Source organism: Apostichopus japonicus, chromosome 3 (genome assembly GCF_037975245.1).
Source record: "Apostichopus japonicus isolate 1M-3 chromosome 3, ASM3797524v1, whole genome shotgun sequence".
NCBI classification, from domain to species: domain Eukaryota; kingdom Metazoa; phylum Echinodermata; class Holothuroidea; order Aspidochirotida; family Stichopodidae; genus Apostichopus; species Apostichopus japonicus.
The window spans coordinates 30,155,835-30,183,701 of NC_092563.1; the positions used below are offsets into that span (position 1 = coordinate 30,155,835).

General features: G+C 36.4%; 1 protein-coding gene across 1 annotated transcript in view; it reads left to right on the top strand.

Annotated features, from left to right (window-relative positions):
• The window catches only part of LOC139965821 (uncharacterized), a 52,028-nt gene extending 27,650 nt beyond the window's left edge, over window positions 1–24,378 (top strand). Inside the window, exons 5-8 of the mRNA XM_071968574.1 lie at window positions 7,891–8,052; window positions 17,929–18,169; window positions 20,401–20,584; window positions 23,138–24,378. Coding sequence (XP_071824675.1) covers window positions 7,891–8,052; window positions 17,929–18,169; window positions 20,401–20,584; window positions 23,138–23,988 — 1,438 coding nt within the window. The 3' untranslated portion in view covers window positions 23,989–24,378. The remainder of the gene's footprint in view (window positions 1–7,890; window positions 8,053–17,928; window positions 18,170–20,400; window positions 20,585–23,137) is intronic.
• Window positions 24,379–27,867: the final 3,489 nt, after the last annotated feature.

Genomic DNA, 27,867 nt, shown 5'->3' on the forward strand with positions numbered 1-27,867 from the left:
TCAAAGCCAGACATTTAACTGTCCAACTTTAGAAACTTACAATTCTTGTCATTACGTCCTTGTAGTAAAAATAATCTATGACAGTGAAATTGGGAAAGTTCCCCCAATCACCAAAGTCCTTGAATTTTTTCTTGAAAAAAAATAAGTTGGCTTTCCTAGAAGTGATTCTTGTTTTACTGTCGTTCTATACTAACGAATGTGTCCTGTCATTACCGTACGAGTGTTTTAAAGTATATAGGGTTACTAGAGCAGGAAGTAAGTGTACAGTGTATCCTTTACATAGGAAGTCTATAAGCCATCATAGTACATACACCTCTGTGGTGAGCTTGAGCATTTGTAAACCATCCATACCTGAGCAGGTTTACCTGTTTGCTTTTAACCATGCGTACATTATGTAGGTTGTTTACCAGCAATTACATCTATCTGTGTTTATTGAGCAGGGCAACTGACAGTATCAAGAGTCACGTTCGTCCCCCCCCTATTAGTTTTGTATTGTATTGTATTTCACGATGGTTCAAAAAAATCATAGAGCCGAAATGTGTTTCTTTCATAATACATTTATTCATATCAAATTCAGCGACTATAACAATTGTGTCTATGTAACAAACAGATGAATTGCAATACCATGTTTAATTTGGGAGAAGCCACAAATTTTTTGTGTGGTTTAAATGGAAGGCTGATCTGAAAAACTTGTTAATAAACATAGGGGAACCTATTACATATTTCTACACTTGTTGACACTACTGGAATGCGGTACACCATTACGAACTTGGCACAAGTTGGCAGTGTAAAAAATATTTTAGTTACTCTTAAACAACAAGGATATTTCAAGCTAATAAGGAACAGTCACAACAATTTAAACAACTTTGGTAAACACCGAAATAGGTCCATGAGGTGCCGAAAACAAGCAGAATCGGCAAAACATGAAGTATGAAAACAAATTTAGTCTGCGAGAAAACAAGTCAATACACTTTGAGACGGTAGAATGAGCAGGAGGGATGTGGACTGTAAGTAACCCATCATAGAGGGCATACAGTACTAAAATGGTACCATTTCACTCTAAGTATGGTAGATCCAGAGTGCTAAGGCTGTGGGGAGACAGGTAATCTTGTCACTCAAATATTTTTTATAGTTTAGGTATAAAGTATTGTTTTATAATCCTGCACTCTATCATAGAAGTATTACTAAACTATTGACACTTTATCCCTCAATTGAAAATTGCTACAAAACAACAGAGAAAATGGGATTAACATCAATTTGTTTTTACTGTGACGTAGAGTATTCACATTCGGCAGCATTGAAGCTGCTCTAGTTATTTATACCGAAATATTGTATAATAATATAAAGAGTAAGTTAAGAGCGACAATTGACAAGCATACTACTCCTTGAATTAATATTTAAAAAACCTATTTCTGACTTGCTTATTCTTGAATCTTTTGAAGTCTGTTTGAGATACACCCCGAGCCTATATCATTGCAACAGTTAAGCTATATCTTGATCAAGTCCATGTGTGTTCTAGTGGACTTAATCCCCACAGAACACCTATGTATAGTGTATTAGTAGATATATACATGTGACTGATCATATGCATCCATATCATGCAATGTCAGTCATTGTTAACTGTGCACAGTCAAAGATGAAAAGACACATCCTTGATTAAAGTAATTGAAATGACTCGAGTACGGCCTTATTGTAGTAGCAGCAGAGTAGTAGTAATAGTAGTAGTTGGAGTAGAACTGTAAGTTCTCTTACAATTTAAGGCTATGGCTGATGCAATCTCAACCAAATACGCAGAATCTGTGCATTAAGTGGAGAGACAGCCGAGAGAGTAAAGTAGAGGAAATGAGAGACTCCCGAGGGGTTTTGCAATAATCGTACTCTGCCGTCTCAGGAGGAGTGATCATCTGAGACGACGAAGATGCATCCATAGTCCGCGGGGCATGTTCTGTCGTTGTTAGTCGCCGGAGAGGATGGTGAGGGTAAGGAAGGGAGATTACAGATATCACAGAGGATCAAGGATGCAATCAATTACACCTGGTCTTAATTTGGACAAAATGATATCCTATGATTGGCAGACAGATTTTTCACTCCATCTCTCTCTATTTCTTTCTTTCTTTCTTTCTTTCTTTCTTTCTAGCTCTCTCTGTTTTCCTTATGTTTTTATGTTCTTTTTCCTTCTTTCTGCAATGTATCTGAACAGCTTAGTGTTTCACTGGCATGCGCGAGATCGCTTTCCTTTCTGTGGCTAAAAAATATATATTTCTTGGGAGTCTCATGAAAGTAATCAGTCAAGAAGATTATTGCATAGTATGACAAGGAATTAAATCATTTTATATAGCGTTCAGGGTATTCTCAATAAGTTCCTAAGGAGAGACAAAAGTAGTCAATTTACATCCATTGCAATTTTGTTGGTTTTAAATTCTATGGTGAGGTGACTGAAGGCAATACACTAGTGGTGCATCAATTCGACAAAGTAAATCTTTAGTTTCTGAGAGGATTACTGTTGTTTCATCTAGATGTAAATGTAATTATTGAATAGTGAACATGTACGGTATTAAAAGTCCTTAATTGTCTCACCGGTACACATGTCATATATTATGGCAGGCAGTACAGTGTTTCAAGTTTCATGATGTACAAGTTCCTTGTTAACAAACAGTATTGATCTGACATAATATCCCTTCTGTCCGAGGGGCTACAGTCATGTCAAGGCTGATAGAGAAGTATATACATTCTGTGTACACAAGGAATTATTTATCTGGTATCACCAAGCAAAATACTACACAAATGTAAAGATATACTGTGTACCTGTACAGCTGTGTTTGTGCAAAGAACCATAGTACTTTCACAAACTTATGATGACTTTACACATCATAAAAGTGGGATACTCAACTTGAACAATTAAATATTTTCCTTCAAATTTCCTTGGTACAGTTTATTATCATTCGTGTACATTTTTGGTCACATGTTGTGGCCTACGTTCGTTTCCAGCTCACCTATTTTGCCTCAAATTTTCTGGTAGGTAGAAATTTCTAAAAGGTTTTCAAACATTTTTTTCCCTTCTGGTTTTATCCATCTGACATAATGGAAGATCAGATTAATAACACAAAAAAAATTAAATCTCTTTTGAGAGTGAGATGCTAAAAAAGAAACTGTAAGACTAGAGTATTCATGAGTTTGAGCAACGCTGACTGTTCTTGGCCATTCTATCAGTTTTGACTGAAATCACTGAAACTGTAAGCATCGAGTGTTTAAGAACTTGAATAAGAAAACCAATAGTATTACCATCTCCCTTTCCTCATGCGTCTACAACTGGTTTTAAGGTAATTAGTGTTTCCAATTTCAACATAAATGTCATCAAAAGTAATTATTCAAATATTATGTAAACTTCCATGCTTCTTCACCAGTCTCATCTCCATGTTAACCTGAAAAACATCTCTAGCATCCAGTGATTTTATTTTTAAGTTGACCTAATTTTGATGGAATAGGAAGTTTAACATTTGTTTAGATCAGTGAACACATAGACCTGTGTATACAATATACATAGATAGTGGATTCCCAACTATGTATCATAGACCCAAAACTAAACAAAACACTATATATGTACATCGGTTGTCAAGTGTCTCTCTTTAATTTTATTCCATTTTATAACCATTTGATAAACTGTAACAACTGTCAACCCTTACATTGACCCTCTAAAATGAGGAGAATAGATTGCACCTTCCCTCCTCCCTTCACTTCCTAACCCCTCAAAAATTGTACAACTTAACATGCAGAAGAACTGAGACTCTACACTGTAAGACTCTCCATTCCTTTACATGTTGTTTGTGTTACATGTTGTTGTGTATTTCATGACTGATGCCTTAAGGTGTAACTGATGTTTTGAATTTGATCTCATTGGCAGTTTTCACATATTATCTGAGCCATCTCCATCTAGTCCCTTCTGGTTAGGTTATAAACAGAATGTTCATGTGAGTGAGTAGGTGTGCTACTAAGTATTCCTTTAAATGTTTTCATACTGACAGATAATACTCTAAGGTGTGCTTTTAGCCGGTCTGTTATGTGAGTGAGTGGGTGTGCTACTCAGTGTTCCTTTAACCGTGCTACTCCTACTAAGTATTCCTTTAACTGTGCTACTCCTACTAAGTATTCCTTTAAATGTTTTCATACTGACAGATAATACTCTAAGGTGTGCTTTTAGCCGGTCTGTTATGTGAGTGAGTGGGTGTGCTACTCAGTGTTCCTTTAACCGTGCTACTCCTACTAAGTATTCCTTTAACTGTGCTACTCCTACTAAGTATTCCTTTAACTGTGCTACTCCTAAGTATTCCTTTAACTGTGCTACTCCTACTAAGTATTCCTTTAACTGTGCTACTCCTACTAAGTATTCCTTTAACTGTGCTACTCCTACTAAGTATTCCTTTAACTGTGCTACTCCTACTAAGTATTCCTTTAAATGTTTTCATACTGACAGATAATACTCTAAGGTGTGCTTTTAGCCGGTCTGTTATGTGAGTGAGTGGGTGTGCTACTCAGTGTTCCTTTAACCGTGCTACTCCTACTCAGTATTCTTTTAACTGTGCTACTCCTACTCAGTGTTCCTTTAACCGTGCTACTCCTACTCAGTATTCTTTTAACTGTTTTCATACCGACAGATAATTCTCTAAGGTGTCCTTTTAGCCAGTCTGTTATGTGAGTGAGTGGGTGCTACTAAGTATTCCTTTAACTGTGCTACTCCTACTAAGTATTCCTTTAACTGTGCTACTCCTACTAAGTATTCCTTTAACTGTGCTACTCCTACTAAGTATTCCTTTAACTGTGCTACTCCTACTAAGTATTCCTTTAACTGTGCTACTCCTACTAAGTATTCCTTTAACTGTGCTACTCCTACTAAGTATTCCTTTAACTGTGCTACTCCTACTAAGTATTCCTTTAACTGTTTTCATACTGACAGATGATACTCTAAGGTGTGCTTTTAGCCGGTTTGTTATGTGAGTGAGTGGGTTGCTACTCAGTGTTCCTTTAACTGTGCTACTCCTACTAAGTATTCCTTTAACTGTTCTACTCCTACTAAGTATTCCTTTAACTGTGCTACTCCTACTAAGTATTCCTTTAACTGTTCTACTCCTACTAAGTATTCCTTTAACTGTTCTACTCCTACTAAGTATTCCTTTAACTGTGCTACTCCTACTAAGTATTCCTTTAACCGTGCTACTCCTACTAAGTATTCCTTTAACTGTGCTACTCCTACTAAGTATTCCTTTAACCGTGCTACTCCTACTAAGTATTCCTTTAACCTTGCTACTCCTACTAAGTATTCCTTTAACTGTTCTACTCCTACTAAGTATTCCTTTAACCTTGCTACTCCTACTAAGTATTCCTTTAACCGTGCTACTCCTACTAAGTATTCCTTTAACTGTTCTACTCCTGCTAAGTATTCCTTTAACCGTGCTACTCCTACTAAGTATTCCTTTAACTGTTCTACTCCTACTAAGTATTCCTTTAACCGTGCTACTCCTACTAAGTATTCCTTTAACTGTTCTACTCCTACTAAGTATTCCTTTAACCGTGCTACTCCTACTAAGTATTCCTTTAACTGTGCTACTCCTACTAAGTATTCCTTTAACCGTGCTACTCCTACTAAGTATTCCTTTAACTGTGCTACTCCTACTAAGTATTCCTTTAACCGTGCTACTCCTACTCAGTATTCCTTTAACTGTTTTCATACTGACAGATGATACTAAGGTGTCCTTTTAGCCGGTCTGTTATGTGAGTGAGTGGGTTTGCTACTCAGTATTCCTTTAACTGTGCTACTCCTACTAAGTATTCCTTTAACTGTTCTACTCCTACTAAGTATTCCTTTAACCGTGCTACTCCTACTAAGTATTCCTTTAACCGTGCTACTCCTACTAAGTATTCCTTTAACTGTTTTCATACTGACAGATGATACTCTAAGGTGTGCTTTTAGCCAGTCAGTTATAAGACAGCTATCAGTTTACCTCCCGCAGAATTTTTGCATCTACTGTAAGTCCAGGTTAATTAGAACGCAACATCACCAAATCTGCATCGTTTGAGTCACTGTTTATGTTACGGTCCGCATGAATTGTTGCTGTCTGTAGGATGTATAGGAAAATAACAACCTTGATTCCCCTTTTTCCCATTCACATTGCTATATCCATATGCAACATCAGGGTTAATTACATTCACATTGTAACTCCCAAATGTAACTCCCAGATCTAGGTTTATGTATGCATGATGATTTATTACAGTTTTGAGATACTTAAACATCCTATCCCCATCCCCCCCCCCCACCCATTCACATTGTAACATCCAGAGTCCCAAACATAACTCCCAGATCCAGGTTTATAAATAAATGATGATTATTGCAGTCTTTGAGATACTTAAACATCCTATCCCCCCCCCCACCCCAGTCTGTGGTGAAAAAGACCATTCTTCTTTAAGTCTTCATTTGTAAGTTGTGATTTTCAGAAAGAACTTTCACAATTTTGGTGTGCATCGATTTCATTGGCTACTACTTAACATCCAGCATGTGCTATAAAAGATCATTGATGCTCAGGCTCAAATGTTAGTTAGTAAGTTTCCTACCAAATATATCCATAAAAAATATACAAAAGAAAAGGTTTCAGGCAAAATGTGAAATTTGTTATTAGTTGATACAATTCTCTGTTCTATAACTCAATGTAGGTTAAGGTTAAGCCGATATAGTATTAGGTAACTATGTATGTCCTAATAGTACTGAACTACCCATGACCATTCTTAGACTTGACATAGAGCAATGCCTGAAAGAGAGATTCATCATATAAAGTACAGTACCACCTTACATGCACAGAGAGGCAGGAAAACAGAGCATATAAATTATTTATCTGCTTTGGAAAGTGCTTAAACTCTTCCCCTGCATTTTATGACCGATGCTTTGTGACATCAGAGGTGCTCTTGACCAAGGTTGTTGTGAATCTCTTGACAGGCCTGGGGTTTCAACTGCTGAACATCTTTCCAATAAAAAAGTCCTGTATAACAAGCTGGATGATAGAGAACGCTGCTTGTTTGGGTTGTATAATTTGAAGAATTGTTCTGAGGTCACCAAGATGTAAGATGGAATAAATTTTAAAAAGATACTAGTATCCACTTTCCACATCTGACACGAAATGGTCGGAGAACTACTCTCTTCTTATCTTTTTTGCAAGGTTGGAAAACCTAGCTGAAAATCAACTCAAAAATCTGTCTTAAAAGCATTGTGCTGTTGTTATGAACAGCTACCTGGGAGTAAGGAGTAACTTGTCTCGGTTGAAGGTATGGATTGACCCTCCATGGAGATTAACTTGCATCATGAATGCAAGGAGATCCAGTATGCTTTGAGGTCAAGTTTAGTTCAAGGGTGCACAACACCATAAATGTGTGCTGTACACAGGAGTGTACTACTTTGTAAACACCTGCTGTGTACAGTGACCGCCTCGAACAGTGTGTGCGTGCATGGAAGATCTGCTTTAAACTTGCGAATGTTCGCAAGTGTTAATTCCTATGTAGACATCATGGTGGTCGCATTTCTACTGGTGGGTTGTAAAAGTACCCTCAACTCAGTTTCTCAATATTGCGGTACAAAAGGGAATTGCTAAAATAGCTGGTTTGGTTCCTAACATAGTGTTTCCTAAAATGTAAATTATGTAATAGTGGAATGTATGTTCTGTTGATTGGTAGAATTAATGTTACCACCGACATTAATGATTTTAATACTGTTGAGAAGGTTTGAAACAATAAATTGTAAGAAGTGTGATTAATTATAATTTTTGGGATGTTTATATTATTGCCTAGAAGTTAATTACCGAATTTGCAATTTAATTTGTGTATTTCTTTTGATTTTGACTATTCTTCCAGTTCTGTGGATGAGGACACCTATGACCATATCTCTGCAACATATTTTCTCTTGGCGGAGAGCAGGTTGAAGAAGCAGTATAAAGAAGACGCGTTTGAGATGACTCCACAAAATAAACATCGTGGTACCTTGACTAAACCTCAGCATACCCCAACAACCCCAAGGTAAGAACTACCACCCACCTCCCACCAACACCCACCCCCCCCATCCCCCGCTGTCTATCTGGCTGTCATTGCTTCTTAAAGCAGTGTGCCACTACCATGACTGCTGGTTGTGTTTGACCCAGCATTGGATTATCTGGTCTTGTAGGTTGAGGGAAGGGGTTTGAAATTGAGAAAAGAATAAAATACTCATTATTAAATATTGAGATTCTAATTACGGCTAATGTAAAGTAGCGGGTTGCATTTTATAACCAATAAATCCAACTCCCTGCAAGATTCAATTGAGATACTGGTGCAGAAAATTCTGTGTCTGTGATGGTGACTATCCACCACTGCTAAAGACAATATTAGCTTCAAGCACACTTCCTGTATGAAAACTAGGATTTGATACTATTGAGTAATAATGTTAAAGCGTGATACATCTAGCCTATCTGTTGCTGCTACTGACAATATTAGCTTCAAGCACACTTCCTGTATGAAAACTAGGTTATGATACTATTGAGAAATAATGTTAAAGCATGATAGATATCGGCTATCTGTTGCTGCTACTGACAATATTAGCTTCAAGCCCACTTCCTGTATGAAAACTAGGTTATTATGCTATTGAGAAATAATGATAAAGCATGATAGATATAGGCTATCTGTTGCTGCTAAAGTAATGTTGAAGAATTACATCTAGTTCGTTTCGTTAACAATTCACTCATCTGTTTTGACATGTTAAGACAAGAAATTACAATACAGTGCAGTTAATGTGGAGAATTGTTTTGCTGCATATTTTATGCAACTGGAAGCCTTAATTAATGACAAGGAAAATATCAGAATCAGAAAGCAGCAAAATTTTGTCCAGATGCAGAACAATGGTGAGATACCTCTTCATAGTTAATTGATACGACGTAACGACGCTTCTTCAATCTGATGGCCTTCGTGCCTTAATTACAAACTAGACCAATGGCATATGTATAAAGCGCTTATGTCATGCATGAACAAAGCAAACATCTAGGTCTGCAATAGTCCTTTCATTATATTACGAGGTTGTTGGTTATCCAACAGGAGATATTCATATGTGCATTGATGTAGAAAATGCTATCAACAGCAGCTGTATGGGGTGTTCTAGCCAATTCTTAGCAATTTCACCAAACTTGAACAAGTATTATTGTATTAAAAAATGGCTTCAATGAATTCAACCTGCCTCTTACAGGGCTAAAATAGTACATTTATATAGTAAAGGCTACTTAAAGTGATGGTTCATGTTATCCCCTCCTCCCCATCCTTACATCTTTCCTCCTTAATTCCTTTCCATTCCATTCCCTCTCTTTCTCCCCTTCCTGGTCTCTCCCCCCCACTCCCATTGTCTTCCTCCCCTCATCCCACCTACCCTCTTCTCCCTCCTTGTCATCCCCCTTGTCACCCTCTCCTCAAACCTCTTAATTTACTGAGCTACTCTACGTTCCTAGACTAATAACTGGTAATATTTTTAACACTGCACCCCTCCCCCCCTTGACCCTCCTCTGGGTCATCGCAATCACCTCCCTCTTCCTAATCTAACATTCGTGAAGTATAGACCTATTCTGGTGATAATCTTTCTTTCTATTGAATCACGTTTCTTCCGATGTTTCCTTTCTGCGTTTTGGACTTGATTATACCTCTTAATTTGTTATTGCATACACTCAACTGTAAAACAATGAGTAAAGTACAATCCTATAGCACTGTTGTATTGATTTGATACTTGAATACTGTACAAACCAGACACACTTGCCTCTGGTTGAATCTTTGAAAAATTGGGTGACAGCAGTTAGTTCTGCTTTACTCAGATGTCTTCCCTGCCCTTCAGCAGTATCATTTTAATTAGATTGTTTTTAGAAATATTTCGGGGTGGGGGGAATCTGTAGGCTATATCTGTTTATCTGAACACACTACAAATTAGTCGGGAATTATTCAAATGTGCCAAGAGTGAAATCAGAAAGCTCTTGTTGGATTGAACTATCTCGTAAAATGTTCATGGTTTTCTTTGTGTCACAGTTCACAGTTCTCGTCTGATTCATATTCGTCATGTTTGATTATCAATTTGTTAATGCCTCTTATGAATGACATCCATCATCTACATCATCACCCGAGATAAAACCATCTCTCACAATGTCTATTTCCCCAAATTCAGAGAGATGTTATCAAAATTATACAATTATGCAAGAAATTGGAAAATATTACATTGTAGGATGTTTTGTAACATACATATGTACCCTTTATTTCTTGATTCACTATATTCAAATAGTTCTGTGCTGTCATGACTTAGAGCTGTATTTTTGCATTGAGGTCCAACATAGTATTATTAAGACATAGCCATGCAATATGCACACTTGGGTACCCCCCCCCTTCTCCCCTCCCTTCTCCCGTTTGCCACTATATCCTGCCTGCTCCCCTTGTATCTGAAATACTGCCCTCTTCATATTTTCATCCTGATCATAGATATGGTTGAAAGTACTTCTATGCTCTAGTCTGGTGACAGTTATGTATTAATACACTAATACCTTTTTTTTGGTAAATATTGCGCAGTTTTTGTTTCATGTAAGTCCTACCCATAACTTTGAGATCATTCGTAGAGATTAAGTTCTACCTTTCAGCTTTAGGAAGTAAAATCAATTCATCATTTTCTGAACATAGCATGTACCCATGATCTCCAGGTACCAGCATATACTGTACTAAAGAGTCAGTTACATCAACACAGATGTGGGGAAAACCCCGTGTACCCACTTATCTGCCAGCTACTCAAATAGAGGGCGCTATTCAGATAGTTCCTATTGGTGATGAAATTGTTGATTTGTAAGTAGACTACTGGCTTTAAGTGTTAAACTGAACCAACCTTTCGTTCACAAAACTTTGCAAAGGAATGTATTAAGCTAGACGAATTGATTTTGCAGTGTAGCATCTCCTTGCATGCAGTCCATGAATACAAATCCTGTTTAATTTTGTCTCTCAATGCCTTTTGCATAGTGTCTAAATAATGATTAAAAAAAGGGTAAAATTTCTTCTTTTTCTTATTATTAATATCAGTCTGCTTAGCCTCCAACAATTTCATAATAAGGCACACTATTAAAGTATAGTCTCATTTGCATATGAATATTATATATTTTGACGATTGTTAGTTTCAAGTGATTATTGGGCCTGAAAACAAAACAAACAATAAACAGTTGAATACACAATTTACTAAAAGAAGGGGAACAAAATGAGTAATAATTTTTTGGCTGAGCAATATATGAGTTCTGTTATATATTTGGTAAAAAGTGCAGCATGGTTGATAATACAATATCAATCAAAATCCAATCATATGCTGTTGTAATTTTTGCAATGTGGACCTGTTTTTATGGTTTTTATTCTAAAGATAGAGATATGTCTTTCAGTATGCTAGTACATAGTACCAGGTACATTAGTTAATGGCCACTGAATAATACATATATATTGGTATGTGCTCTGTCAACACATTCTTGCATACTTTCAGCTTGGTTGGCCATCCACTTTTGTTGTTATGGCGATATTTCCCATCTTCAGCGGGGTGAATTCTCATGTTCACTGTTATAGCATCTAATATATCTACAGGGCACCTCACGAAAATTTAAAAATTCATGAGATTACATTATAGATATTCCAAGTATGTGATTATAACATTGTAAATGTTTCCTAGGAGAGAAAATACTGCTGCATGGATGAAAGAGTTTAATAGGAATTTTAAAAGCAAGTAAGCAATATTCCATAGCAACAAGCTATGTCTTGAACCAATATGGGGCAGTTTTTAAGGTACAGTGATATAATGTACAGTGGAATACAGTCAATACAAACAACTCTATCAATCAATCAATTGAATCAATCCATCAGTCTCAAGGTACAAATGAAGTTTTTCTCACGTTGAAATATCTGCATTGGGCTCTTTCTTGATATTTAAGCCTGAACTTTGACAACCATCTTTACTCGTTCGTTCAACTTTAAAAGAAGTCCAGATATTAAAACGTAGCTGGTCGTGCTACCAAGTATCTCCAAATTCATCCCATCTGATATCATATTATGCTTAGTTTAATATTACAGACTCATCTGAGCAGATATTTCTTGAATAATATCTTTATTTTATAATAATATGCAAAATTCCATTCACTGTGTATCCACAGTTATGTATCGTATTCAGAGGTGTCATAATTGCCTCCAACGTTGTGATGAAAATTTGCTTAACACAAGATAAACTTTTGCTGCTCTAGCAAAAGCTATATCAAGTAATTTTATTTTTGTTCTTAGCAAAGGGGACTTGAGAGTCCCTCCTGATACTTTTTTTTCTACTAAACTAAACTAAAGGATAAATGGATGGACCTCTAAGGTGTGATATCGGCAGGGAAACAGACCTTTTAGTTCCGTAGAGAAAGTTGATTATATTCTTGGATTATAAATATTTAACAGTTGTGGTTCCTCAATCTAGCTGAAGGAAATGCCAAACCTGCCTTTACATTGTAAACACAAAATTTCGCTGTAAATGCTACAAACGTTTTAGTGTTTCAAGTAATTTTAGCATAAACCAAGTGTGAACCCGTAAGGCATGATATTGCCATGAAACAGCATGGATGTGTTTGGTGTTTGCACTTTGTGAAGTAGTTTTGAAGTTACTGAAAATGATATGGTTCAGTGCACAAATGACTGCTATGTATAAATCCTTTGCATTTGTGTTGCAATTTTCCTCATTTGGCTAAATGTCACACTGGTTAAATTGTTTCTTGGAAGAGATCTATTGATAGTCATTTGTGACGTTCTTCATCATCATGATTTCCTGTCAATAGTTTATACAATCATGGAATTGAAATATCTGAACAGTTGTGGTAACCCCAATCTCGCTGAAGGGAATGTTAAAAATGAGCCTCAATGTTATGACAATAATTGGCCGGAGACAGAATTAACTATTGACAGCCTTATAATTGTTGAGTATTCATGTAATTGCTGAGTAAATGAAGTATCCCCTATACCCCGCCATGAGTTAACCCTGTATTAATAATATTACAATTAAATGTCCCTAAGTTTGACCATTTCTAGGCTGAAACCTAAACTGTTGCTATCCTACCATGAATTTGTAGCCACTTTATACATACTTTGAGGGTATGCAACCAATCCTATGGTCTCATAATTAACATAATTATTACTGATCTACATTCTGGCATTTTGTATCCTCTAGCATTACTAGCAATTATGTCAGAGAATGTTCTCAGGGATTTTAATGTTTTTCAGATGTATGTACATCTAGCATTTGAACACTGAAAGGTCAGGTGTTTTGGGGATTGGTATTTAAAAACAAAATTCTTCTTTAGAGACCAACACAACAAACGAAGTGAAGCATACTGGCCTGCTTTTTAGTTCACTTGTATCTATTCAAAGGTATTTCAAAAATTAGTAAAATAAAAGTAAAAAAAAAGTTAAAACTTTTCTGTTTTGTAAATTTTTAGCTCCAAAAAGTTAGATTAAACAAAAATAATAATAATAATGAAGGATATAAAATTAGTAGATTTTTTTCATGATCTAGACAGATTTATGTACAAGAAAGCTGTACTTTGATCTTGCTTAACGCTGAATTTATCTGTGGTTCCAAATTATACAGAGTTGGTATTATAGCATGGTATAAGTCATTGGTCATACGTCTTAAGTATTGGTATAAGTCATGGTATAAGTCATTTAAGACTTAAAGTATTCTGACTTTTCCAAATAGTGTTCTACTGTTTTATGCTGTACGTGTAAGAGGAGCAACCTCTGTTTCTTTCATAATGTTCCAAAATAAGGATCTTGCATCTCTATAAGATGCACAACACGATCATTTTGATGTCTTGAAATGCCACCTCATTTTGATATGTTAAAAAATTGTGGTCTTGTGTGTGTATGCAGGAAAAGTAGTTTAGTATTTTTTTCAGGAGCAAGAAGAACAAGCTCATTTTGTTGATTTGTTCCAAAATAGTCTTCTAGTATGAAAGGAAACAGTTACTTGATTACAGTAGCTGCAAATATTCTAAGATATGGTTCTACCGAGTATGGTCATTTAAAGCAGTTCTCCTATTGGCAATGTTCGTCAGAAACTTTCCAAAAGCGAAATTGTAAAAGTACGAGCAACTTCATGAAAATTCATGAATCCCTGTCACTTTTCTCTCACCGTTTGTCGATCCTTGGTAAAATCTCCCAAAATCCAACCATTTATGCTTTCATAGTCCTAACCAATTGAAGAAAATTTGTTATGGTATTAGGGGAAGTTTGCTCTAATGGCAGAAACTGCTCTGTCTTGGTAATACAGTCAATGAGAGGATTAAAAACTTAAGCTGTTTCTACGCAATAAATGCACATTTGACTATGGTTACTAATGCAGTCTTATTCTCCTGGTTCCTGCATTCATGTATCCTCTCCTCTTAGGCTACCAGATTCATCTATTATATGATGACAACTGTCTGACGGTTGTCTGTCAGTCAAGGCCTCTTCTATCTTTTGTTGCCAAACCTACTGTAGGTCTGTTTCTTCACAATTCATTATAACAAGTACTCTGATATCGTTGTGATGACTGTCACCACCGCTGTAGTTGGGAATGTCTGGAAAGCAAAGGACAAATATTATTAATATAGTTTGCATATGTCTGAACTATCTGGGTTTTCCCAAATTAATTTCACCTTTATGGAAATTAATATTATATAGTACCCTAATGCCCTACCCCTCCCCCTCCCACAATCCACTTACAACCAGATCACCAAAATCCTTCCCAAAAATTGCAAAGGTATAGTTGCTTTACGGTTAAATGTAATAAAATCTGTAATAAAATCTGTAATAGCTTTAAAAGCAAACTGTGCAATGCTCTATCCGAAATAAATTAAAGATAAAGAATGAAGTCGCATCCAGGTCTGCGTGGATGTCGTGTATTAATATGATTGGCTTAATTTTCAAATTCATGACAGATGAGTAGTGTAGAAGAGAAGTACATATAAAGCATCTTGGATGTTTTAATGCCATGTAGTAAAATACAATACATAATTTACCTCAGCTTAAAACCTAAAAGTAAAAAGGCAAAAACAATATTAATGGGTTGATGAAGGAGAGATTTTAGCAAATGTCTGTGCTTTGATTGGCCAATCAGATTACAATCAGGATGACAACATGCCTTTGAGGAATTTCTTTTCTTTTAATGGTCAAAAGGAAGTCGGTCTGAAAGGAGTTTGCCAGCTTTATCTTTGTAGGTATCTGCAAAATGATACAGAGGGAATAAATGTGACAGATAGTTTGTAATTTATGATCAAAATGCTGCCTTTTCCTAAAAAGGGATTTGCAAGATTGAAAAGAATGAAAAGAACAAAATGTTTTTTTTTGATGGGTAGTGTTTTGATTTAAAGATAAGGGGGAAAAATTCAAAACATGAAAAAGATTTGATTTGTTTGTTATATATTTAACAATATATATATATATATATATATATATATATATATATATACAGTATATATTTAACAATATATATTATATATATATATATATATATATATATATATATATAAATATATATATATATATATACAGTATATGTTGATACTAGATGAGACTAGTGGAACACTAGTAGTTGTAACTCGGAGTTTCACGCTTTGTAGCGATCTTCAGACAACTGCAGTTGTCTGAAGATCGCTACAAAGCGTGAAACTCCGAGTTACAACTACTAGTGTTCCACTAGTCTCATCTAGTATCAACATATATTCCGCTCTGTCCAATGGACATAGAGCACTCTGCGCCAAGATAGACGCCAACCTACTCTATATATATACAGTATATATATATATATATATATATATACAGTATATATATATATATATATATATATACAGTATATATATATATATATATATATTGTGTAGTTCTGTCATATTGGTTTAGTTTAGTTAAACTGATCACTGTTACCAAACAGGTTATACAGTTTGGTTGAATTAATTTTAATCTTCATGCTTTGAGTGTGTATATGAATAAATAAATTTGTTATAAATGCTTTATTGAAGTTGTACATTCCTTCAGCCATTTCATTCATACCCAGCATATTGCTGTATGATGCCAGATAAATTATTCCCTCACTTAACAGTGTGATCATTATGCAGTCTGCCTTCAGGCTAATACACTTCAATCTTTCAACAATTTTATTGCCAGTCATTTGTTTTGTAGCATCTCAGTATGTATTCATTGGAACAAATATTCAAATCTCTTACATGTACGTCGTTAGTCTTTGACAATGTGTTTTAAGAAAAAAATGTATAATAGAGTCAAGGCAAAATTTCTTGGGATTGTTGATTTAGCATTTGAGATTTATTAGCACAAAAGTATCATACTTCCTGGTATTATCACGAATATCATAGCAACAGCTATACATACAGTATATTGTAGTCTGTAGCACTCTAGCCTAGTCTAGTAGTGCAGTACAATGTGGACTGTGGAAAGTCAAAGTGGACTAAATTGATTAAGATCTCTTGGGCCACTTAAGTAATGATAAAAAAGAGGTGTTGGCAACCTTATTGATAAACCCAATTAAGTATAATTGAAACAAATATAATGACCAACTTAAAGCAGCATTTTGCGTTGGGCCGCTTTTTTCCACCTTTTTAACATGTGCATCGATTTTTTTTACATGTATCAATCATGAAACAGCAAACTAAGATACCATCCAAGTTTCACTCTGCCAAGATCGTTAATTAGCGAGTAATTAACGATTTATATCGATAATGAGTAGAAGTGTCCTCGACAAAGTTTTCATATCTCCAAATCCACTAGTTTGAATTCCACCAATCAGTGAATAGTATGTTTATTCATGAGCATTTTGCGTTTGGTCGCCGTTTTCTACTTTTTGACATGTCCATCGAGTTTTTTACATACATCAAATCACAAAACAGCAAATTAAGATATTAGCCAAGTTTTTCCCTGCCAAAAACGTTAATTGGCGAGTATTCCACATACAAAATTAAATCGCATTCAGTTCCCAAACCCACTAGTTTGAATTCAACCAATCAGAGATGCAGGTTTAGTTATGAGCCTTTGTTAAAAATAGATTCAACACTTTGCGTTGGGAGTTGTTATGGAACTCCCTGGTACAACTGCCATATAGACTGTACACAAATCAAGCGTGGTGTTATATTACGTATCTGTCAATGACGTTCGTAGTGTTTAAATATTCATATTATGGGCGAGGTTTATTGGGTTCCCAACGGAAAATATCTTGGAGAACAACAAAGTTGAAAGTTGCAATTTTTTCGACTTTTATGCCACCATTTGAAGTAAGATATACATAGATAAGCTAGTTATGTATGTCGTTATGGCATAGTGGAGTCAGTGAGGTTGAGAAATATCATAGTCGAGGACGCAAAATGCTGCTTTAAGGGAAAACCTAGTCAAGGTTTTGATGACAATCTGTTGCTAGGGAGATTTTGTTGTCCAGGCAGATCTTTCCTAACCCACCCCCTCCCCCCTCACCACCCCCCTCTTATGTTTCTCTGTGCAGAAAGATTATTAAAAAAGGGTGAAAAAGACAATGATATTCAAGTCATTTTTTCCTGATTCTTTTAGAAATCCCTAAAATATGAGGACTGATCATTTTGTCATCTACTGTAAGGATGTTCCTACTCACACAAATTGATAGTTGTTTTTAATTAATATCTTTAATATTGTTGGGGGAAAGTAAAAAACAAGGAGTTTCATCAAAATTATGTAATGAAAAGGTTCTTAAAATTGCTGCTGACCAATCTGTGTTTGCATTATATCTGCTGTCAAATTAAATTAACTCTTTGTCTTAGTGAATGAGTTATACAGTACTACCTCACAGTAAACTATATTTACTGTTTTATTTTTTTTAACCTTTGACAGGACCTCACCAGACAATAATACCCCCAGAGGATGTAGCTACGTGGTTCCAGGATCCAAACCAGTCGCAATACCGAACCAGGCATCATCATCGACATCCTTGTCCAAGTCATCGGAGAGTCGCTCTCCTGATGATGCGATCATGACAGGTAGTCCAAGGAGGCATTTGATGGAGAGAGAACACCTCACCCTTCATCCTAAGCATGGTCGTAGTCTGGTCAGAGAAGGCTTGCAATCAGTAGAGGTAAGTAGTTGATGGAGAGGGAACACCTCACCCTTCATCCTAAGCATGGTCGTAGTCTGGTCAGAGAAGGCTTGTAATAAGTAGAGTAGTTGATGGTGAGGGAACACCTTACCCTTCATCCTAAGCATGGTCGTAGTCTGGTCAGAGAAGGCTTGTAATAAGTAGAGTAGTTGATGGTGAGGGAACACCTTACCCTTCATCCTAAGCATGGTCGTAGTCTGGTCAGAGAAGGCTTGCAATCAGTAGAGGTAAGCAGTCAAGATGTTAGCACAGTCGTACATTCAGATACTTGGCTAAATGCCCGAAACTTTCAAATAATGTGTCAGAAATTAGCAGAATGCACCTTTCACCCAGTTTGAACAATTAATTGGTTAGTAACTATGTTATAGTGACATGCTTCAGATAACATGCACTGACAGTATGAGCAGTACAAGTACCCTGTTACTGTAGAGAAAGGTTCAGAATTGGTCATACTGTTAGAACGAGTGCTAGTAAGCATGATATCAGAGAACATTACAGAACTAGATACAAATAATTGTTCGAACTGCCTGTAGATTCTGCGATATAATTAGCATGTATGGATTAATTTAACACTGAATGAGGTCAAAATTGCAACAGCAAAATTAAAGCTCTCTCTAAAAATGCATCTTCAAGTGAAAGCTGGTCTCTTAGAATGTTCAAAATCTAATAGCTTGTACCACACATAGTCCTGTCATGTGCATGTATTAACCTATACCCCTTAGTGGGAGACATCGTTTAGATGAAATTTAGGACTGAAATATCAAATAGAATCTTTCTCAGTTTTCCTCTTTTCTGTTAATAAATATATCCTTCAGTTTCCTTGATATGAAGTACACTTTACCACATGTGCGTGTGTCATGTTTGAAAATCGTTTTAACAAACGGGCTAAATTTTAATGTCCAGGCATGTGTCTTACAGTAATGTGCTAATAGTAAACTTTACATCATTAATCCAGCACTGAGAGAACTTTCAAGGTTGTCGTTGGTTGAGATAATTATATATTCAGTTTAACGTGTTTTTACACATTGAAGGCTCATTAGAAGTCTTCCCACATGGTGTCGTTTGTTTGCTTTTCGCTGGAGGAAATGTGAATCTTGTAGGCCATTGTTATAATCTATGTTTCCTCAATGACAAACGATTTATTGCATAGGCTAAAGGGGAACCAAGTACTGTCTTCAAACATCTGTTTAAAGCGATTGCTGTGGTTAGCAATGTTTCTTTTGGATCATACAAGATCAGTTTTTGACTTGCATCAAATCCTTTTTGGATTCTTGCCAAGACTTTGTGCAGTTCTTTAGTTAACAGACTTTGTCTGAGGACCGATGGTGATATCATGTTGTGTGTAACTCTACACATGGGTACATACATGTCAATATTATTCTCTGTACACACATGTAAAGTAACCAGCAAGAACCGATTCACTACACCTTCAATGTTCAATGTTCATATATTTCACAAAAAAAGACAGGTGGGGTGAAGGAGGGATGTTCCAGCTTATAAGTTTTATACTTCGTCTCTTTCAAGTTCATAAGGGACTGGACTATTTATTGTTTTTAGAACCATTTGTATTGGTATTTAATAATTTACTACTCTTCCAGTAAGCTTTCTGTCAGGGGCAAGTAGCTTAAGTTGCCTAAAACGTGTACAAACTTATTATAATCAAGTCATTGAGTTGCATGTCAGTTACCTACTGTGATGGAAGGATAACCAGTTTGGAATTTGATACCCTGTGGAAATGCTAGTTGAGAATATTGCATCAAGGAAATTTACTTTGTTTCCCTGCTTACCTGTCTCCTAACAATGTTAGCTCTCTCCTGCTACCATGTCTAGCCTAGGTAACCTAGATAGCACTCTACACTCCCAGGGAATGGTCACTTCCAGTCAGTAAACCCACATTCTCATCGTACCAAAGAAATACTGTTGTATCAGTGTCAGAGTGCTCTCAGGTACACAGTAGTCTGCAGTCTGAAGAATTAATTTAAAAACATGCTGGACAGGTCTAGAAATATGCAGTCCAGTGTAACTATGTTAAATCAGTATGTGGGTTGCTAAATTCCTGTAGCTGGATCTTTAGCCAATTGAATTGTCATCGTCATCATCATCATCATCATCATCATCATCATCATCATCATCATCATCATCATCATCATCATCATCATCATCATCATTATTATGTCGACTGAATATATATTATTTTTTTCCATTAATAGGAGACAGAATTTCAGCATGTCGCTGAAGACGAGCCCGAGCTGTTTGAAGAAGGGTTTGAGCTGGACAGTCCAGCAGAGCAGAATTCCCAGGAAAATGGACGAGGTTGGAGACGACAAGCTCCCCGAAACTCCAACCCGACGAGACTGTCCACTTCCATACTGAATCAAATCACGGAGGAAGAAGGTAGTACGGTCACTGACTCTTCTCGCTTTCTTCTCTAGTTGTATTGTGTTCTCTAGTTGTATTGGATTCTCTAGTTGTATTGTCTTCTCTAGTTGTATTGTCTTCTCTAGTTGTATTGTGTTCTCTAGTTGTATTGTGTTCTCTAGTTGTATTGTCTTCTCTAGTTGTATTGTCTTCTCTAGTTGTATTGTCTTCTCTAGTTGTATTGGTTTCTCTAGTTGTATTGTCTTCTCTAGTTGTATTGTCTTCTCTAGTTGTATTGTCTTCTCTAGTTGTATTGGGTTCTCTAGTTGTACTGTGTTCTCTAGTTGTATTGTCTTCTCTAGTTGTATTGTGTTCTCTAGTTGTATTGGATTCTCTAGTTGTATTGTCTTCTCTAGTTGTATTGTGTTCTCTAGTTGTATTGTCTTCTCTAGTTGTATTGTCTTCTCTAGTTGTATTGTGTTCTCTAGTTGTATTGTCTTCTCTAGTTGTATTGTCTTCTCTAGTTGTATTGGTTTCTCTAGTTGTATTGTCTTCTCTAGTTGTATTGTCTTCTCTAGTTGTATTGTCTTCTCTAGTTGCATTGTGTTCTCTAGTTGTATTGTCTTCTCTAGTTGTATTGTCTTCTCTAGTTGTATTGTGTTCTCTAGTTGTATTGTCTTCTCTAGTTGTATTGTCTTCTCTAGTTGTATTGTCTTCTCTAGTTGTATTGTCTTCTCTAGTTGTATTGTCTTCTCTAGTTGTATTGTGTTCTCTAGTTGTATTGTCTTCTCTAGTTGTATTGTCTTCTCTAGTTGTATTGTCTTCTCTAGTTGTATTGTCTTCTCTAGTTGTATTGTGTTCTCTAGTTGTATTGTCTTCTCTAGTTGTATTGGTTTCTCTAGTTGTATTGTCTTCTCTAGTTGTATTGTGTTCTCTAGTTGTATTGTGTTCTCTAGTTGTATTGTGTTCTCTGCCCTTTATCAGTGATAACTAATATGCTTAACTCAAAAGAACTGTTGCACAACACACTATTATGCAGTCTGTTAGCAGACGGTGATATGGTCCCCAACCTAACTCTACTTACCCTTCTTTCCTTCTAACCTCCACCGTTCCCCTCTCCTTCCCTCCCCTCCCCCGAATATAGCTATACACCCTGCATTCTACTTTGTATTTCTATTGACTGTTTGTCTATGCATCTTTAATATATATCCTGTAAACTCCTGGCTCAGTTCTATACTTACCCTATCCTCTGATCAAATGATACCTGGAATAGATTTTTATACCGATGTGTGATCACTAACAACCAGATACAGTAACTCATAATTAAATCTAACAAGACTCAATTAAAAAATATATAAATACAAAAGCAAGCAATAGAGAAGAAGGACTTTTAAGTATTTTCATAACTATGTTTAATCCAGCCAAAAAAAAACCTGCAAAGTCAAATATTGAAAACTGTAAACCACAAAATGTTTGCTCTCTAACAAGTAGTCAAACTAATACTGATATTGAGAAGCAGTAGGTATCACCTTCTAATGTGCCGAGTAAATCAGCTTATGAGACTCGAAAACCACCAACCATTCATCCTGGGATTACTTCCCCAGTTTTGGTACTAAATAAGCAAAATGTCAAATCCTTCAACTTGGATCTAGTCAATGTCAACAGCAGACGTTTTACTAGGTGCATCGCTCCCGAGAAAAGTAAAAAAAAAACTTCAAAGAGATGTGATATTAATTATCTTTACATCTGGTATATTATCTGACAAATCCAACTCCCAGATTACCGTTTAGAAACGACAACATTTGCCTGTGCTTATATTAATTTTTATGACTATTTTTAGTTTTGTTACATTCTTTAAAAAAAAAAATCATGGTTGGGATCGATTAACCTTGGTGACATTTTAAAAGGGTGTTCCAGGGTTTTCTGTGGCTTCAAGACTTATGCTGAAAAATAATATTGTCACAATACAAAGAGAGAACATAGATTTAATTTGTTTCCTCACTTACCTGTCTCCTTACAACTTCTGCACCTCTCGCTCCACGGTGCCTCGTGTGAAACTGGTAATCCTTTGTAATATTGTATGCCTTGAATGACCGGTCACTACCGGCCACTCATGTTAAAGCAGCATTGGGGAATTAATTCAAGTTAAAGAATCATGCTAAAGATGGTGTACCCATCATTCACAGTATGAAATTTGATATATTTATACATACTGGAAGATAGAGTTTGTATTAGAATATTAGGCAATAACTGTGACATATTAAGAAATATATATCTGTATGCATTCTCACAAGTAATGGTTTGGAATAAAGAAAGACAAAAACGATTCTCCATTGAATCTTGCAGGTAGAATCAAGATTTATCTTAGCCATTGAAGTTCTTCATGCGTCCATTACGAAGACCAATGATGATTAAATTGGGTTTGTTTGCCCCATTAAAAGACTGCTCAATGCTCTGGAATATTGTGGAAGATGAGAACCTCCCTAGAGAATGACTTTTGAAAGGTTTCTTTTGGCATGTTTAACTTGAAGGCAATCTTGCTGTTCTATACATGATGGTAATTTTGAAACTTCTGATTTTATTTCTCAGATGAGGGGGAGGAGTCAGAGGATGAGTCAAAGGTCAATAAATTCCCGATCCACAGAACAATTCGACATCGTAAGACCATCGCCACGGATAACATTCACTTGATAAAGACGTCCACCAAGACATCATCTAAAGCCAGTCGTCAGTTAGGAGGATACAGTTCATCAGACGCCAGCGATGATGACACAGACCCAAAGAGAAGGTCAGATAGGTTTGATCTGCCAGCCAAAGGTCAGAGGAGGGGAAGTAAGGACGGCCCAGGGGGGTCCGGGAGCAACGGTGGTGCCAACAATGGTGGTGGATCATTAGGAGGGGGAGGAATGAACAATGGTAGTGCCGGTGGAGGGGCCAGCACTGGGGGTAACAAGGACACCAGCGGCAGTGCGGGTGGTTCCACGGGGTCAGGATACGAGAGGAAGAAGAGCAATGAACTTCGGGAGAGTTTGAAAATGAGTAATTTGAGCATGACCTCCTCGCGTTCTTCAAGCTCCTACAGTATTAGCAAATATGCAATCGACCCCAACAACACCACCCCCTCGGACTCGGACGAGCAAGGAGGGGACACGAAAAACTGGTCCGACGAGAAGAAGGATAACCTGCAGGAGGGAAGCCCGAACGTCCTGATACTAACCAAAGATCCGTCTGACGTCAACATAGACTCACCGTCCAAGCGTAAGCATTATAGTTCCAACTTCAAGGAAACCAATTCCGACCTGAACAGTAACAGACTCAGTCGTAAGGAACAAAAGGAAATACGTAAGAAACGCAATCGACTGAGCAACCACCATCAGGAGGAACGGGAACTGTCGCCACGGGGACGCCGAGTCGAGAGCAACTGCTGTCGGTTGATATGAAGGTGTCATCACTAGTTTTGTCACCTTCTACGTAGAGAACTGTGAATTGCCAATCTCGTTAATAAATGTTTTCCAAAACGGACAAAAAAAAGTGTGGTGTTTTCTGGATGTGCATAGGCAAACCAATATCTATTTTCTAATCAGAGAAATTGTTGGTCTATTCACTAAAAAATGACTATTTTTACAGTAGGTTTGATGAATATGGAAGAAAACAATAGTCAACGAGGATATTTTGCCATATTTTTGAGGACTAGTTGTTTGACTTTTGATTCGTGTTTTATCTAATATATATGTACATAGCTACATGTATATATCGGTATAGGTTTCGTCGTTACCATTTTTTTTTTTTCTTGCTCCAGTTAATCTTGAAAGTGCAAATGAACAGAAGCAGAATGCAGGTCATTCTACTACATATTTTTTTGGACGATGGTGAATGTGTGAACTGGATTTTTTGTTTTTTTAATGTTTGTTCGAATATGCAAATTGGTCGTGGAGGTACCATTATTTATTGAAGGGAGTCACACAGATATGTTTTGTGTTTGCGTTTTTTTATTTTTTTTGCTGTGTATCGATGTTAACAATTTTTCCATCTGTTTTCATTTTTAATTTTATAAACGTCCACACTACCTGATGAGATGATATGTCTTCAACAAGTTCTATTTTTGGGGTCGGGGGTTGGGGGAGGTAAGAAAACTTGGGGAGGGGCATGTCACCTTTTAAAAGGATGAGGGTGAAGTGGGTTTATCTGATGTCAAATCTATCATAGACTTGAATGCAATACTATGAATCGAAATATCTAGATGAGGGAAATATGCAAGAAAGGAATGGATGCTATGTAAGTATTGTACTAAAGGTTAATGGTACATACAGAGGGAATCCAAATGTTTCATTTTATATGATGCTTTTAATAAATCCAGTTCTTATCCTCATACTGAAATATTATTTCAAGTTTGCTATGGTTATACACCTACGTCAACAATTTACCGTACAGATATTACATTTACCTTAGTCTCAGAAGAAAGTTGACGGTCACATTTGAAAGTTTGATGTGGGGGAAGTTTCTTCACAGTTGTCACCTATTAGGTCAATGGAACATCCAAACCTTGTGAAATCAATTCCTTTGGAAGAAGTCCACACAATGTTATTTTGTTCTACTTTAAACTTTGCTACAATGTTGATAATACATACAGAGATTTATTATAGGTTTGGTTTAAATGTAGAATGCTAATACTACTGGTAGATCTATTAATGATTAACACTGGTTAATGATTAACACTGGTTAATCATTAACACCGGTTGATTATTAACATCAGTTGGCTGGTGCTGGGAAATGAAGAAACACTTGATTGAGAACTACAATCTTGACAGTGCAATTTGGATATTAGAATGTTTTGAATGGTTTTTTATTATGGAATATAGCTGTTTTAAACTGTTTCAGAGTATGCTAATTTGTTTCATAATTGAACATTTCTTACAATCAATATTCTCTATTCACCAGTCTTTCAATTTTACACTAACTAATAGAATATACATACTGATTGGCTCTCTCAAAGATTGAACAGATTTCTATCCAATCAGAAACAGACTTACAATTATAAGCAAATGCATCCACTTCTTTCATCACAGTTGGTATGTGAAGAAGAATATCAATGATAACTATGCTTAGACTACACACAAAATGCTCAGTAAGTTTCTGTTACTCTCAGAAACTGTTTGTTTGGATTTATCCTGGGTGCAAAGTAACTGCTTGGAAATTGTGAGAGATTTATTGGGGTAAATGCATTTATCATGTATGCGGTGCCAACATTTATGTGCTATTATAGTTGAACACATTGTGTTTATTATGACCATACCAAAGTGGTAGAGCCTAACATTATACACATTCTGTCAATTGGTAAAGTAAAACCTAGCCTAGTGTTATAAATTGTTCACAAGATATGTACCCAACTATTCTACAAGCAGTTGGTCACTGTGCAAGGTCTGGAAGGCAAGTGTTAACATTTGTTACTACCCGGTAATTATCATTGAATATAGGACAAGCAACAGTATTTAATAACTTCCCAATGCGTTGAGAATTGTGTGCCTCATGAAGTAACTATTTCTTTGTGATGGTCTTGTTAGCATTTTAATGCCCTTCTTTGATAGGGAGTTGAATGGGGTGGGGGAGATGGGAGGAGTGGAGCGGTCGGGATTGGAAGGTATGAAATGGGTTTGGTTTGAAGCAAATAGCAGCTATAACTTTCCTTGAAGATTGTAACATTTTCAGTGTACATTACATCAGTTCTCATATTTTCATCGGCTAACAGAAATCTATTTATTGTGTAAACACATATGATCATATCAATATTCTTATACTGTAATCCCCAATTAGTTCATTTACGAAATAATTGAAAATATATGTCAATTTTGCATCATATACTTTTAGCTTGCAGCTTTTTAACTGGTTAATTTAACTTATGAAGTAGTATGTACTGTTTCTTTCTCTGTTTTTACTCATTTAGGCTTTTGAGGTGTCATTTGAAGGCAGTCCAATGTTCATTTCAATCCACGATTTTCCGCGCTGGCGCAGAACAGTCTCTGGTTTTAACAGCGCCAGTAATATGAACGTTCTTCCGAACACGATAAAAGTGGTAGCTTAAACACATTAAGAATCCTGTGGGCTTTTATCGTGAAAAGTTTGGTGTGTTAAAGATTGACGTGCTACGTAGATCAGTCGCTTTTGAAGTCACATTACCTAACATTCCAATTCTCTTATGAGGTTGGTGTGGGGAATATGAGTGGGTGGGAATGTGGGTGGGTGGGATGGTGTGGGGAATGTGGGTGGGTGGGATGGTGAGTGGGTTGGTGGAATGGTGAGGGGGAACAAAGTTGAATGTTAGTTTAGGCTAGTAAAGATGGGGATTTGTCTTAGAGTTAGTGACTGTTTCTTGCCCAGTTATAAATGTTGGCCATCAAGGTACACAGTATTTTTGGTTGGCCTTGGAAGTCTGACATGTTAAAACAAACAGAAGCTTTTATCATCATCAGCAGATGTAATGTAACTCTTTATACTGATAGGATCAAGGATGGTTCGGGAAGGAATATACAAAAACAATTAGTAGAAGCGAGTGTTGTATGTGTCAGGGGGAGAGAAGACTTTGGCGTGAGGGGGGGGGGTATGTCATTGGGAGAGAAGACTGGAGTGAGGGGGTGTATGTCATTGGGAGAGAAGACTGGAGTTAGGGGGAGGGGTGGTTGGTATGTCATTGAGAGAGAAGACTGGAGTGAGGGGGTTGTGGTATGTCATTGTAGAGCTTGGTGTTTGTATAACAAGAGAATGGTAAATTAGATTGGATGTTCACCTTCAAATCTGCTAGAAACATGAAAGTAGCTCAAAATTAAAGGGTTGTTTATGACAGGTATTATTTTTGTTTATTCATTCATTCATTCATTATTTTTTTTTCAGTTTTAAATATTGTTATTTATTGTCCTTTACACTGGTAAAGGAGTTTTATCCATGAATCACTTCAATAATCAGATTGCTTGATTTAATCTTATTCAGAGTGTCTGTGTAACTCAATTTGTGATACCTCAGATTCATTTTGTAGATGACCCCAACTGAATCCTAAAGACAAAATAAGATGTGGAAAAATTCACATTTATTCTTGTAGTTTTCTATGGAATTTCTCTTTTCTTTTTCTCTTTTCTGTTTGAATTTTGTCTCTTCTCCTTTTTTTCTGTGTATTTTTATCAGTTTCCATGAAAACAATTTGTCAGTTTATCTTTGTCAGAATCTTGTACAGGAGCAAACTGTCCCAAACAGAACACAGTGTTCATCATTTGAAGGTAAAGGTATGGTTTAACAGTTAAGAGTGTTCTCTCCACAACTTCAAGGTTCCC